Source organism: Centroberyx affinis, unplaced genomic scaffold, assembly GCF_046629955.1.
Source record: "Centroberyx affinis isolate AG114_WGS23_722 - 3 ecotype Tasmania unplaced genomic scaffold, CSIRO-AGI_Caff_v1 ptg000678l_1, whole genome shotgun sequence".
Lineage (NCBI taxonomy): Eukaryota > Metazoa > Chordata > Actinopteri > Beryciformes > Berycidae > Centroberyx > Centroberyx affinis.
Genome location: NW_027279299.1, coordinates 226,450 through 238,266, shown reverse-complemented (window position 1 = coordinate 238,266; position 11,817 = coordinate 226,450). Strand labels below are relative to the sequence as shown.

The window sequence follows — 11,817 nt, the reverse complement described above, 5'->3', positions numbered from 1 at the left end:
ACTAGTTAGTTAGTTACCAGTTAGTTAGTTAGGTAAATTTACTGGTTTAGTGATGGTTCTATTTCCCTGAAAAGTCTGAACCCTCAATTTGTTGTAGGCCTATTCCAAGCTGACTTTATTCTTTCTTTTACATGATGCATACAAGAGGATGTGTGTAAAGTGCTGTGGATGCATTGTACAAAATGTTTAAAGACTTGGATATTTAAATAAAGTTTTTGTATTTCAAACGACTTTATTTCGAAAAGTGTATTTTACAGTAGTGTTACAATTTTCTCCATAACAAAATACAATGGGAAGGTATAAAAGGTAAGGGTATTTATAGTGTACATTTCAGCACAAAATTACATTATATACATTGTTTTCCAAACCTGTACAGCACCCACGGATACTGCCACAGCTATCTGGAAAGAGGGTTTGGGGTTTTTTTTTCTCCCTCTTTTCTACAGCTTTTGTATTAAATATTTGCTTCTCAAACAGGTCAGCCTTAGTTACCAGGTCAGGATGTATGAAAAAGCAGATTGTGGAGTTGAAAATCCTCCATATTGAAAAGATTAACACTTTACCATTTTTAGTGAATCTACTCAGAATGGGTTAAATTGGGCCTCTGTGTCGATATCATGCTCCTGCAAGGAAGGAACAGTAATTTTAGTCAAAGCCTTTCACACAATAAAAAAAACTAATTGATCTGCGTGTGTGTTGTGGGGGGGTGGCTCACCTGATTGAGCTTCTTGAACTCGACTACCTGGAAGAAAACGTGCTCCAAGATGTGTTTGGCATCCCTCTGATCTTTATCCAACTTGGGAGTCACCCCCAAAATTTCACCGCATTTCCGCACATAGAACTCAAGATCATCATCTGTACCTGGGGAGGAAACTAATAACTTCAGAACAAAAATTCTGATGTGCAAGTTTTTCCCAATGACAGATTAGAACATAATCAAAGTAACTTGCATTTGTTGGCGAGCTGTGCTAAGCGCACTTTCTCAGAGGAGAACGTTTCATCTAGATCAAACAGGTCGAGCATGGGTGGAGGCAAATCTCTGAAGGCAGGTGGAAAGACCTACAACAGACAGGAACACATCCACTAACATTTATTAAAGGATAAATTTGGCGGATTTGGAGGCAATATTCTCTGCATGTCCAAGTGCTACAGGTATGTAGCAGAGACAAATTATATAAAGGGCCAAAGTCACAGAACTCAGCCTTCAAACTTATGGATCTTAAAGTATACTTGTTCCCTTACACTATACATACAAGCCAAGCACTTGAGTGTTACATATGACTTATTTTTGGGACTGCATTCTATGAATATTTAAAAATTGAGGTGGGACCACTTACAGCGGCTTGCAGCTGAGGTAGAGGAGTCTCAAACTGCGGTGTGATCAGCTGGAGTGGCTCATGTTTGACATTCAGCTGCTTATAAGAACTGCAGGGGGTAAAAAAAAAAACATTTGCCATTAGCTACCAAAAATGATAGCAGTAATAGTCAGATGTGATGTTCTCAGGTGTATCTTGCATGCTCACCTGATGACTTGGGGTAAAGTATTGGTTGACAGTTTGAATAGAGACATATCGAAGAGCGAGGTGAAATCCTTGGGGTTTTCGTCACCCTCTTGCAAGCACACTCGAAGTCGTTCTGACAAGCACCCTGTGTCTGGTAGCATGGTGTAATCTGTGATCTACGGGATACAAGGACACATAGATTTGTTATCCGATTTAAAACTGCAATATTAAAAAGGTTCCTACACCTGAAATATGTCTCCTCACCTCTGGGTCCTCTGCATCGATCTGATTCAGTTGAATATTATCAGTCATGAGCCACTGGAACACGACATCCTGAAATGAGAAAGCGTGACAGACTATCAGGCCGCAAGAAGCATTGCTCAACAGATTCCACAAGATGGCAGAATATATTTTTTTTTATCCTTTTTAATGTGAGGTAATGGACAAAAATGTGAAGAGACTCTTAATATGTCAGCTGTACTCACCATTATTTTGCTGTTCTCCTCTTTGTCTAAGTACTGGTCGCTGAACATGTGACAGGAACCCAGCACTGCCAGCTTGCCACCCTCCTTCATTATAAAGACACGAGACACATCTTTCAACATCACCTGACAAGTATAGTATGGTTTGGATATGATGGATGGAAACGAAATCCCGCTTCTGACCTTGACCTGGTAGAAGGCCAGGACAGGCCTGTTGAGGGGGAAGCAGACTGAGCCGGTGGAAAGAACAGCCGCAGCGGGCTTCATCACACTCAGGGTGGCACCGTACGGGTACACGAATGTCAGAGCCCTAAACAAATACACAAGAAACAGCACCTATAACACAACACTAAACACTGTACTTAATGCAGAAGGTAAGAATGTAAAAGCAGAGGATTTACTGTGCATTATTTCCTGTGTTTTCTTCTTCGATGATTCCTGTGACCACTTTGCCAGCAGCTCGACTGATCTCTCTAAACAAGAAAGGTGAACAAAGAGCTTGTTAAAGAGTTTTAAATAATTATGCCTCTGTAAACTGTATATATGAGAGGGGGGGGCGGGGGGAAATGTATACCTTAACAACTAACCTGTTCAACACACCATTGGACACAAGTGCCTCTTTCGGATGGAAGTACTTATAGTAAACGTTCCTCACAACCGCATCTGCAGTATTGATGGAGAGAGAAGAAAAACACACACTGCTGCATCATTCAACCATAACACCTTTTAGATGATGTTAGGTGCTATCTGAGGTGATTTCATGTGTACCATTGTTGACCATTATTCCAAACTCCTCCAGGAGAAAGTTGATATTGGTGTCATATTTCATTTCTCCTCCTTCGCCAAGCATGACAAGGACATCTCCCCCTCCATCTAGGTACTGCTTCAACACCTCCAGCTAAAATATAATGGGACGCAACATTATGTGGTTGTTTGACAACCCCGCTTGAGTCCATGGATGAGAAATTAAAAGCAGCCATGGGTAAAGTGCAGGTACATTTTTGGCTGCAGGCTGGTGGGCTTGTCAACAATACTATCTCCGTGGCCAAGAAACTATCTGTTGTATGGAAATTAAAATTTGAAAACATTTTAAACTAATAGAGAAACACGTCTGGCCATTTTTTTTTCTATTCAGTGATTTAAAAGCTTCCTTTCCCTCCAGATACATCACCTCTGATGCGGTGAACTTCTCCCTTGGGCCAGCAGTTATCCACAACTTGACACCCTTCAGCTTCTCCAACGACAGCTCTTCTTTAATACTAGGGGAGACATTTCTTTTGTTAACGTTACTGCAAAGGAGTAAGCTAACTCGATAATACGGTTTGTTCAGGTCCAGTAGACAGTCTCGGGCAACAGAGATAAATATGTAAGCGTTATACAGCAAATAAATTACCTCTGGATCTTCCATTGAGCCCTTAGCCTCTTCTGCAGGGACTTGTATCCACTGTTAGCAGTGAACAGCTCTCTTTTTGAAGCATTGAAGACAACAGTGTTGCGCTGCTCCTTGTCCATTCTTCATCGAAGTTTTCCCACTCAAGTGGTTCAAGGCGTGCAAACTTACAGTTAACGTTACATCCACAGACCTAGAAAACAGATCATAGCTCCAACTTAGATCCTATTTCATCAGCTGGTAATACAACTGTCCTTAGGTTTTAACTAGGATGTTAGCTAGGTAATCTCGCTAATTTTGCTAACATTATTGTTTTAGCTATGGATTTATAAGAATTAATGTTACTGTCAAGAGCTTGTGCTGCCCTGTAACATTAACTAACTAGCGTTATTTTAAGTAGTTAGGATCTTCTTTCGAGCAATCATGAAGGAGTCTAGCTTAGTGTAGGCGTCAGTACGCCAACAGGTTACCTGGCAACGTCCAGGCTAAAAAGCTAGCTGCGTAGCACCTAGGCTTCATTAGATAACGCTAGCATTCCATGTGCTGGTTACAATTAATGTTTCTGTTTTCTTCATTTGTCAAAAAAAGGGAGCTAGGGTGAATGGCTATAATATTTACTTCCGACAATAAATATATAAATATACTGTATTAGCGAGCTAGCGTTAACCAAATTACCTCACAAGCTCTCCAAGAACTGATTCTTCTTCTAATTCTTCTTCGTCTAGACATTTCTGCAGGTTAGATGTTTCAAGGCATATTACTGCCCCCCGGCGGTCAGAGTCACAAAAGTCATTTCAGATAATATTCATTGATATAAGCCAGGCGCATGATAGAAATTAACTATTTTTATTTCAATTAATTGATGATTCTTGGCTCGGCTAAACAAAGCATTATAAGAAAAAGAAGAAACTCCTAGGTCTGACAATTCTTTGAAAAGAGTCTCTCCTTCCCTTTATAACACAATTTGCAATGTAACATGACATGAACCACTATATGCCTTATAGAATCAGTGTTGCCAATTTGACAGCATCTCTCCTGTCCTTCCCCATGCATATATTCATATTTTTAACAGAATTTTGGATTGAAAAATATAGTCTTCCCCTGTATTAATGTTGCATTTCCAAGATGAAAAACACTCCAAGATGAGAAGGGACTGAGGAGCGATGCAGATGTGCCTCTTTTTCTTTTGCACTGGCAGTTCCGCTTTTGTTTATTAGCCACAGTGAGTGTCTGTGTTATGTTGGTTTAGGGTTAGTAGTTTAAGGTGACAATATTTGACATTTAATTCATTTCACTACTGTATACGTTTGTCAGGGATCTGCGACTAAAAGTGATGCCTTACTTTGGGTATTTGATATTTACTCATTTATTCTGTCTCCAGGGTATTCCAGTTTGAGCTTGGTATTTCATTAAGTGACAAAGAACAAGGGAATTACAGGATAAGGCTGCTATCATAACAAATTAGAAAGCATTTGAAAGTTTGGTGTGAAACTTTATTGATCTGAAATGGACCCACATAAATCGAACAAATCAGGACATTTTTCTTGTGCTTTACCATCAGTTGAAAATGGATAAAAACTTAAGGTTCCACTGCTGTACAATGTGCATGTAGCCTACTCATAAATCTTAGAGCTCATATTTTAGCTGCAGTTTCTTGCCTGCTGAGCGTTGGTATTTGTGTTTGGTGTTGTGTTTTGTCACTGCCAAGAGCTACAGTTACAGTGTAGGAAACGCGACGTAATCTGATCCTTTGCTCTGTATCACAAGGGCTTCACCATTCTTGGTCTCATCTGTCGCCAGCTGGAGGAATCTCTCGGCCACCTCAGACACCCTGGAACGAAAAGGTAGAATGATTTCAAGCACATGGTAGCGTACAAACAGACGGGTCGAAGCGCTGTCTACTTTTGGTGAATAAATGTCTCGGAGAACTGCAAAGGATCAAGTTTTGTGTCAGTACAAGATAAAATGATTGATTATTTGGCTTATGAGCGAAGACTCACTCTAACATCCCAAACTTCTGAAAATAGATGCTGGCTTCTTTCACCAGGTGGGCAAACTGTCCCGATGTCTCTCGTGCATGCATGCTGATTTTAGTTTTGACGAAAGCAGGGCAAAGCACGTTGAACCGTACGCCATAGCCCGATACATCAGAGGCAGCCTAGTAAAACACACAGACACACACATTTAGGTAGCGTTACACTAGAATCTTAGCGAGCCTATCCGAAACAGTCCATCATATCCATGAGCGGGCCATGTGCATAAAGCATGTCTCCCTCCTGGACTGTAGTGAGTCACTCCTCTTGGCGCCTGGCCCTCCGTACAGCCGACACACACCCACATTTTAGGTTTCAGTAGTCTTGCTGTGAAGGAGGAACACCAGGCGAGTGTTGCACTGTGGACTCGGCTAGGAGAATGAATCACAGTCAATCGAGGCCGACATGAATTATGCACAAGGATCGTGTCAAAGGAGGAAGTTGAACTTTTTAAGACACGTTTTGTTTTATGATCCATTTTTTATACTTTTGTCTTTCAAATTTTCTCTCTTCGTATTATGGAGCCCAGTTAACCAAGTTTCCTATATTAGGGATAATGAAAAAAAAAAAAAAAAAAAAATTACTACTGATCTTGCTTGCAAAATATAGCCGAAAGTGGCAATTGCTGGGGTCCAAGCACACCTTGAAAAAGAGAAGAAAAAAAATTTCACAGAATACATTTTTACACAAAGAGCAGGTGAAACCCATGTGTGAGTCACAAAGCAGGGCTGGAAAGAATGTCAGTTGACTTGACAAAGGACTTTGGCAGATTCAAATGGATAATATAGCTGCAAACTATGATTGTAGGGATTCAAGTGCAAAGAGCAAGCTGCAGAAACAGCACAAGATAAAATGTAGTTGGCATTTGTGACATTTGGTTCAGCACATTCAGCAATATGATTTTAACATCTTTAAATGAAAAAGTACCCAACAATGTGCCATGGAGTTCTGGCCAATTATGTAGTTTTTAAAAAAATTTGTTGATAGCGGCCAAACCTTTCATGCAATTGTGCTGGTTTGTAGTAGCTTTGTGTATCTCAGTCCCTTGAAACTGTCGATTGAAACAGATTTTGGTACAAACAGGACAAAAATGGAGAGAGACTATTGGAAAACACTGCTTCACATAAAGTACAGCATGGCAGAAAGTCAAGACAGCAGACATGGATGGCTCCAATGCCAATGTTGTAGGATGTTCTGAGTTGCAGACATTTTTAGCAGAGAAAAAGAAGAAAGAATTCTAGCATATACAACAAATTCAGACCTTTTCAAGACCTGAAAATCATCACAATCATTTGCTATACAAAATCCACGTTTTCTTCAGCTCCTCGGACTCAATCGTAAAAACAGCTGGCTTACCGCCATGGCTCGAGTGAAGCCGACCACTCCGTGCTTGGTGGCTGTGTAGACAGGAGTGCACATAACAGGCTCCAGACCTGTAAGAAACAGGTACATAGTATGGCTCATATCATCATCAGTCAACATCATGCTTCAAAATACTGAGCTGCCAATATCCAGACAAACAGGAACCCACAAATGACCCATTCTACCTTTTCTCCCTGGCTCTTGTTTATTTTACGAAGCGTTTCTCTATGGAACATGATCCTTCTAGACACACGTGTATTTATCACATCTGTCCCTTGCACACCATACTACTGGTTCCTTGTAATGTTGACTATCTGGGAATTACACAAAGCTCTTGGTGCAAGACTTCAATATTTGGAAATTTCCAATACCAAAATCTCAGTGAAGTCTGGTGAGAATTCTCTCTACCCAATGAGAGCTATCTTTAATCTTAGACATGTTTTATTTAGTGGAATTTTATTTATATTTAGATATTTATATTCTTTGTTGCTGCAATGACTGAAGTTCCACTTTTAGATCAATACATTTTATCTCATCTTATCCCATCTATCCATCTCTTTATCTTTCAAAAACGTAATTGTAGATCCTCTACAACTGGAGCTCAAACAATATCTAATACATTATTGTCCATATAACAATACGTAAAATTCAAACAAAATGCTAACCAAAAACAATAAAAATCATCTGTCAGCAATTAATCCTTCAACTAACTGTAGATTTTAAAGGAGCAGTACTACTCTTGTTGAGATGAACAAACAATGCACCTGTCCAAGTGTACTGTGGGCTACACCTACCTGCTATGGATGCCATGTTGATGATGACTCCTCCCTGACCTCCAGTCAGCTTGCTCATGTGTTCCAGAGCCAGGTAGGATCCTCTCACAACACCCATCTACACCACAGTAAGGTTTAGTTTCAGGTCGATTTTACAGCGGTAACCACGGCAGAAGTCAAGAACGCAAGAAGCAACAGTGAATCACAAAGGTTACAGCTGTGATTTAGTGAACATCACATAATCACAACCGAAAAAAAAGAAAAAAAACAGATGTCTGCCTAAGTCTTACAAGGTTCACGGAGACAGCTTTGTCCCAGTCAGCCTCATTCAAGATGCCGGCGTTGTTGCACATGATGTCTGGCCGTCCAAAGGTTTGTACAGTTTTCTCAAAGGCAGCTGTTTGAATTAGAGAATTTGCAAGTAAGCAAGCGAGTAGAAAATAACACAATGTGATTCACTTTTTGTTTCATATCTAAGTTGAGGTCTTCGAAATAATTTGACAGCTCTATTTTTGACTGACATGGAGTTGTCAACTTTTTGAAATGTATGAATATAAAATCTATATATACATATATATAGATTTTATATGTACACTGAACAAAAATATAAACGCAACACTTTTGTTTTTGCTCCCATTTTTCATTAGTTGAAATAAAAAATCTAAGACTTTTTCTATGCACACAAAAGGCTTATTTCTCTTAAATTTTGTTCACAAATTTGTTTAAATCCGTGTTAGTGAGCACTTCTCCTTTGCCAAGATAATCCATCCACCTGACAGGTGTGGCATATCAAGATGCTGATTAAACAGCATGATTATTGCACAGGTGTGCCTTGGGCTGGTCACAATAAAAGGCCACTCTAAAATGTGCAGTTTTATCACACAACACAATGTCACAGATGTCGCAAGTTTTGAGGGAGCGTGCAATTGGCATGCTGACTGCAGGAATGTCCACCAGAGCTGTTGCCCGTGAATTGAATGTTCATTTCACTACCATAAGCCGTCTCTAATGTCGTTTCTGAGAATTTGGCAGTACATCCAACCGGCCTCACAACCGCAGGCCACGTGTAACCACGCCAGCCCAGGACCTCCACATCCAGCTTCTTCACCTGCGAGATCATCTGAGACCAGCCACCTGGACATTGTGTTGTGTGATAAAACTGCACATTTTAGAGTGGCCTTTTATTGTGACCAGCCCAAGGCACACCTGTGCAATAACCATGCTGTTTAATCAGCATCTTGATATGCCACACCTGTCAGGTGGATGGATTATCTTGGCAAAGGAGAGGTGCTCACTAACACGGATTTAAACAAATTTGTGAACAAAATTTGAGAGAAATAAGCCTTTTGTGTGCATAGAAAAAGTCTTAGATCTTTTATTTCAACTCATGAAAAATGGAAGCAAAAACAAAAGTGTTGCGTTTATATTTTTGTTCAGTATATATACTGTATGCAATCACATGAAGGAGAAGGTTTGTATGTGTGTGTACATGTGAGTATTCTCTGTTTAAAGACTTTATGGAAGTAAATGAGACTCCAACTGTTTCTTTACCCTCTTCCACTTGTGTGTGTGTGTCTCTGTGTGTGCCTGTGTGTGTGTGTGTGTATGTGATAGGTGATTTTACCTTTGAATTGCTGCTCTGACTCAACATTACAGTTCAGGAACAGAGTTTTGTCTGGTCCATACTGTTTGTCAAAGGCCTCCTTTGAACGCTTTCCCTCGGTTTCATTCATGTCCAGGAGGGCGACCTGATGTGAAGGTCAAGTTAGTAAAATGGAGAGGTGTTGATGAACAAGCTTCAGAGTTTCCAGAGAAAAAGTAACACAGATAGGAGCTGTATATGGAAGTGTGCAGTTAACATATTCAAATGTTAAAGCCCAAATGCGCGATCGCTGTCGAGAGCAGTTTTCTTGTGGCAGAGCGAGGAATTACAACAACACAACTGTTTTGATTGGCTGACCATATATAACCAAACTATACCACGATAAACCACGATTTTTAGAGTTTTTCAGTTTGTGTGACTAGGGGTGTAAACAAGGAAGTGGAGGAGATTCACGACTGCGCGAAATCAACTGGCTGTAGTGAAGATTTGCTCTAAATATATATCGGTCCTTTCCACTCACTGTGCAATCATTGGCTTCAGGAGACTTGGATTATGCTGCAAGAGCTGAACAGAGTCATGTTATGGATATTTTCTGCTGTTTTTGGAACTCTAAAGATCGGTCCCATTTTGATTGTCTGCCATTTTGTACTTTATGCGACGCAATTTTTTCCATTAGGCTCTCCCCATTTTTGTCCTGTTTGCGCCAAAATCACCAGACAGTTTCAGCGGACTGAGATACACAAAACTACTATAAACCAGCCCAATCACATGAACCATTTGGCTGCTATTAACAAATGAATTTGCAAAAAATCATGGCCAACTACATAATTGCCCAGAACTCCATGGCACTTTGTTCAATCTTCGTAAAACGTGGTAGATATGTGAAGTTAAGTGGTTTAACCCACATAAATTGACAGAGTGGAATGTTGATGAAAGATAGTTTGATTAATCTTCATTAAACTAAAGCAATGATGTCTGTACTCTCAAGATGATGGTTGTAAAGCCATGATGAAATTGATTAATGGGGATCTCTATTAGAGTTCTAAAATCGTTCAATCATAGGCTGCAGTATCACAATACTTCTCCCGTTAGTTATTTTCTCCCCAAGAAAACTATCAGAATTGTTTGGTGTTACTGTGTAACACATTAACAACATTAACAACGTTGTAACACAGTAACACCAAAAAACTCAAAAAGTTGTTGTTGAATTACATCCTTGTTGAAAACACTTTTTGTAAATACTTTCTTTATTCGTATATGTAACGTAGATGTCAACTAGTGACACCTGTGTTGGATGATCCAAGGAGGAGGCTAATTCAATCATCCAATCACTGTCCCACACGAGCTGAGAAAGCGGTGGAGTATTGTATATGATATGATATGATATGATATGATATAATATGATATGATAGGCCTGCCTGTTTACTTTGAAGAAGGTCTAGTTAGACCGAAACGTCAGTAAAGTATTAAATGGTGATAAGTTGCAAGAGCAGTATTGACAAACTAAAAGCAAAAAGGAAAAATGCACTATCTTTCATTTTCTGTGGTGTCAGCTCAAATGCATAAAGCAAAATCACTTTTTTATTCATTGCACTTTTTTCACACTAACATTTGAGTAGTGTTAACCATAAAGCAGCTCATGTCTTTGAAAATGAAATCTATAATGGCTCTTTACATTTAACATTGTCAGCAAATGTGCATATTAGTAGCCTATGTGAAAATCCAAAGTGGATTATTGCGCTTAAATCACAATTTTTACCTAAATAATGCAAGTGGAAAATGAAAATGCTATTGTGAGATTGTATTTTCATTTTCCAATTTGCATTAACATTTCAATATGGTTAACTGCACACTTCCATACCTGCATGTCTTATGCCATTTTTGTTTCAGTGCAGCTCAAGTTGCAAACAGAGAAACAGCAGGCATACAAAACCTCAGTGCACACTATTCTGTCACACACATTCACATCAACAAGTCCAGAATAAAAAAGGGAAAAGCTTTGTGTTTTTCCCCAGCATCGCACAAAAAGTGGGCTATGCCTAAATGTTATTTAGCAACAATATTGAGGCAGAACTTTACCTTGGCACCGTTTTGCAGAAGTATCTCGGAGATGCCTCTTCCTAAACCCTCGGCTGCTCCAGTCACTACTGCGATTTTACCAACTAATGCCATTTCAACAAGACAAAAAGATGAGTGAGTGGACAGCAAAGTAAGAAAAAGTCAACTGAGGGCCAGGAGGGAACTTGTTTTCCACTTGGACTTTGAACTGGAGTTACACTTGGACATTGAACTGAAGATTTAATGTGGTTAAATTGATTTGCAATAACTGGGAGAAGAACAATTGACAACCAATTTTTTTTTCCCAAGAGTGATATTAAAATAAAGAAAAAGGTGATGCCAATACTTAAAATGTGTTTCCTTTTTATTCAAATAAGACAACAGAAATAACTAACAAAGATTGCTTCAAAACTTCAGTTCAATTTGGAGGAAGATGGGTTTCAAAAAGCAAACAGATAAAAACAATTTATCCCAAAACGTGCATCAAATTGTGAATTTGTATTAGCATGCATTTCTACACCTTTCCATTTACCAGTGGTGATTTTGGCATTACAATTTTGGTGGGGCCACACAATATTTCCACAATTAATTTGATGCAATCATACCATAGAGAT

The 11,817-nt window shown here is 39.4% G+C and overlaps 2 protein-coding genes across 3 annotated transcripts; both read right to left on the bottom strand.

Moving 5' to 3' along the window:
- Positions 1-238: 238 nt before the first annotated feature.
- ift52 (intraflagellar transport 52 homolog (Chlamydomonas)) lies at positions 239-4,090 on the bottom strand. 2 transcript variants are annotated; one of them, XM_071519275.1, is made up of 14 exons: positions 4,050-4,090; positions 3,378-3,567; positions 3,156-3,243; positions 2,753-2,882; positions 2,572-2,647; positions 2,386-2,457; positions 2,168-2,294; positions 1,988-2,071; positions 1,767-1,835; positions 1,524-1,678; positions 1,338-1,425; positions 951-1,059; positions 716-861; positions 239-623 (listed from the first exon to the last, which is right to left on the bottom strand). In XM_071519275.1, exons 2-14 carry the CDS (start codon positions 3,494-3,496, stop codon positions 582-584), a joined length of 1,305 nt encoding a protein of 434 aa, XP_071375376.1. In that variant the 5' UTR covers positions 3,497-3,567; positions 4,050-4,090; the 3' UTR covers positions 239-581. The 2 variants fall into 2 exon arrangements, 1 of the variants encoding a protein (XP_071375376.1); XR_011695113.1 differs by lacking the exon at positions 951-1,059.
- A 1,000-nt stretch (positions 4,091-5,090) lies between these two features.
- Positions 5,091-11,317, bottom strand: LOC139643952 (15-hydroxyprostaglandin dehydrogenase [NAD(+)]-like). Its single transcript, XM_071519276.1, has 7 exons — positions 11,225-11,317; positions 9,167-9,290; positions 7,833-7,939; positions 7,564-7,660; positions 6,764-6,840; positions 5,375-5,532; positions 5,091-5,205 (listed from the first exon to the last, which is right to left on the bottom strand). The coding sequence occupies exons 1-7, from the start codon at positions 11,315-11,317 to the stop codon at positions 5,091-5,093; spliced, it is 771 nt and encodes a 256-aa protein (XP_071375377.1).
- Between the last annotated feature and the right edge of the window lie 500 nt (positions 11,318-11,817).

What these genes read in the sequence shown, in the direction of transcription:
- ift52 (XM_071519275.1), bottom strand. Translation starts at nt 3,496, where the DNA reads ATGGACAAGGAGCAGCGCAACACTGTTGTCTTCAATGCTTCAAAAAGA. An exon ending in AACACAGGAAATAATGCACA is followed by an intron (nt 2,295 to 2,385) that starts GTAAATCCTCTG and finishes GTATTTGTTTAG; the next exon opens with GGCTCTGACATTCGTGTACC. An exon ending in TCGATGCAGAGGACCCAGAG is followed by an intron (nt 1,679 to 1,766) that starts GTGAGGAGACAT and finishes TGTATCCCGTAG; the next exon opens with ATCACAGATTACACCATGCT.
- LOC139643952 (XM_071519276.1), bottom strand. Translation starts at nt 11,317, where the DNA reads ATGGCATTAGTTGGTAAAATCGCAGTAGTGACTGGAGCAGCCGAGGGT. An exon ending in CAACATGGCATCCATAGCAG is followed by an intron (nt 6,841 to 7,563) that starts GTAGGTGTAGCC and finishes TGTTTCTTACAG; the next exon opens with GTCTGGAGCCTGTTATGTGC. An exon ending in CAGAAGTTTGGGATGTTAGA is followed by an intron (nt 5,206 to 5,374) that starts GTGAGTCTTCGC and finishes TTTTCGTTCCAG; the next exon opens with GGTGTCTGAGGTGGCCGAGA.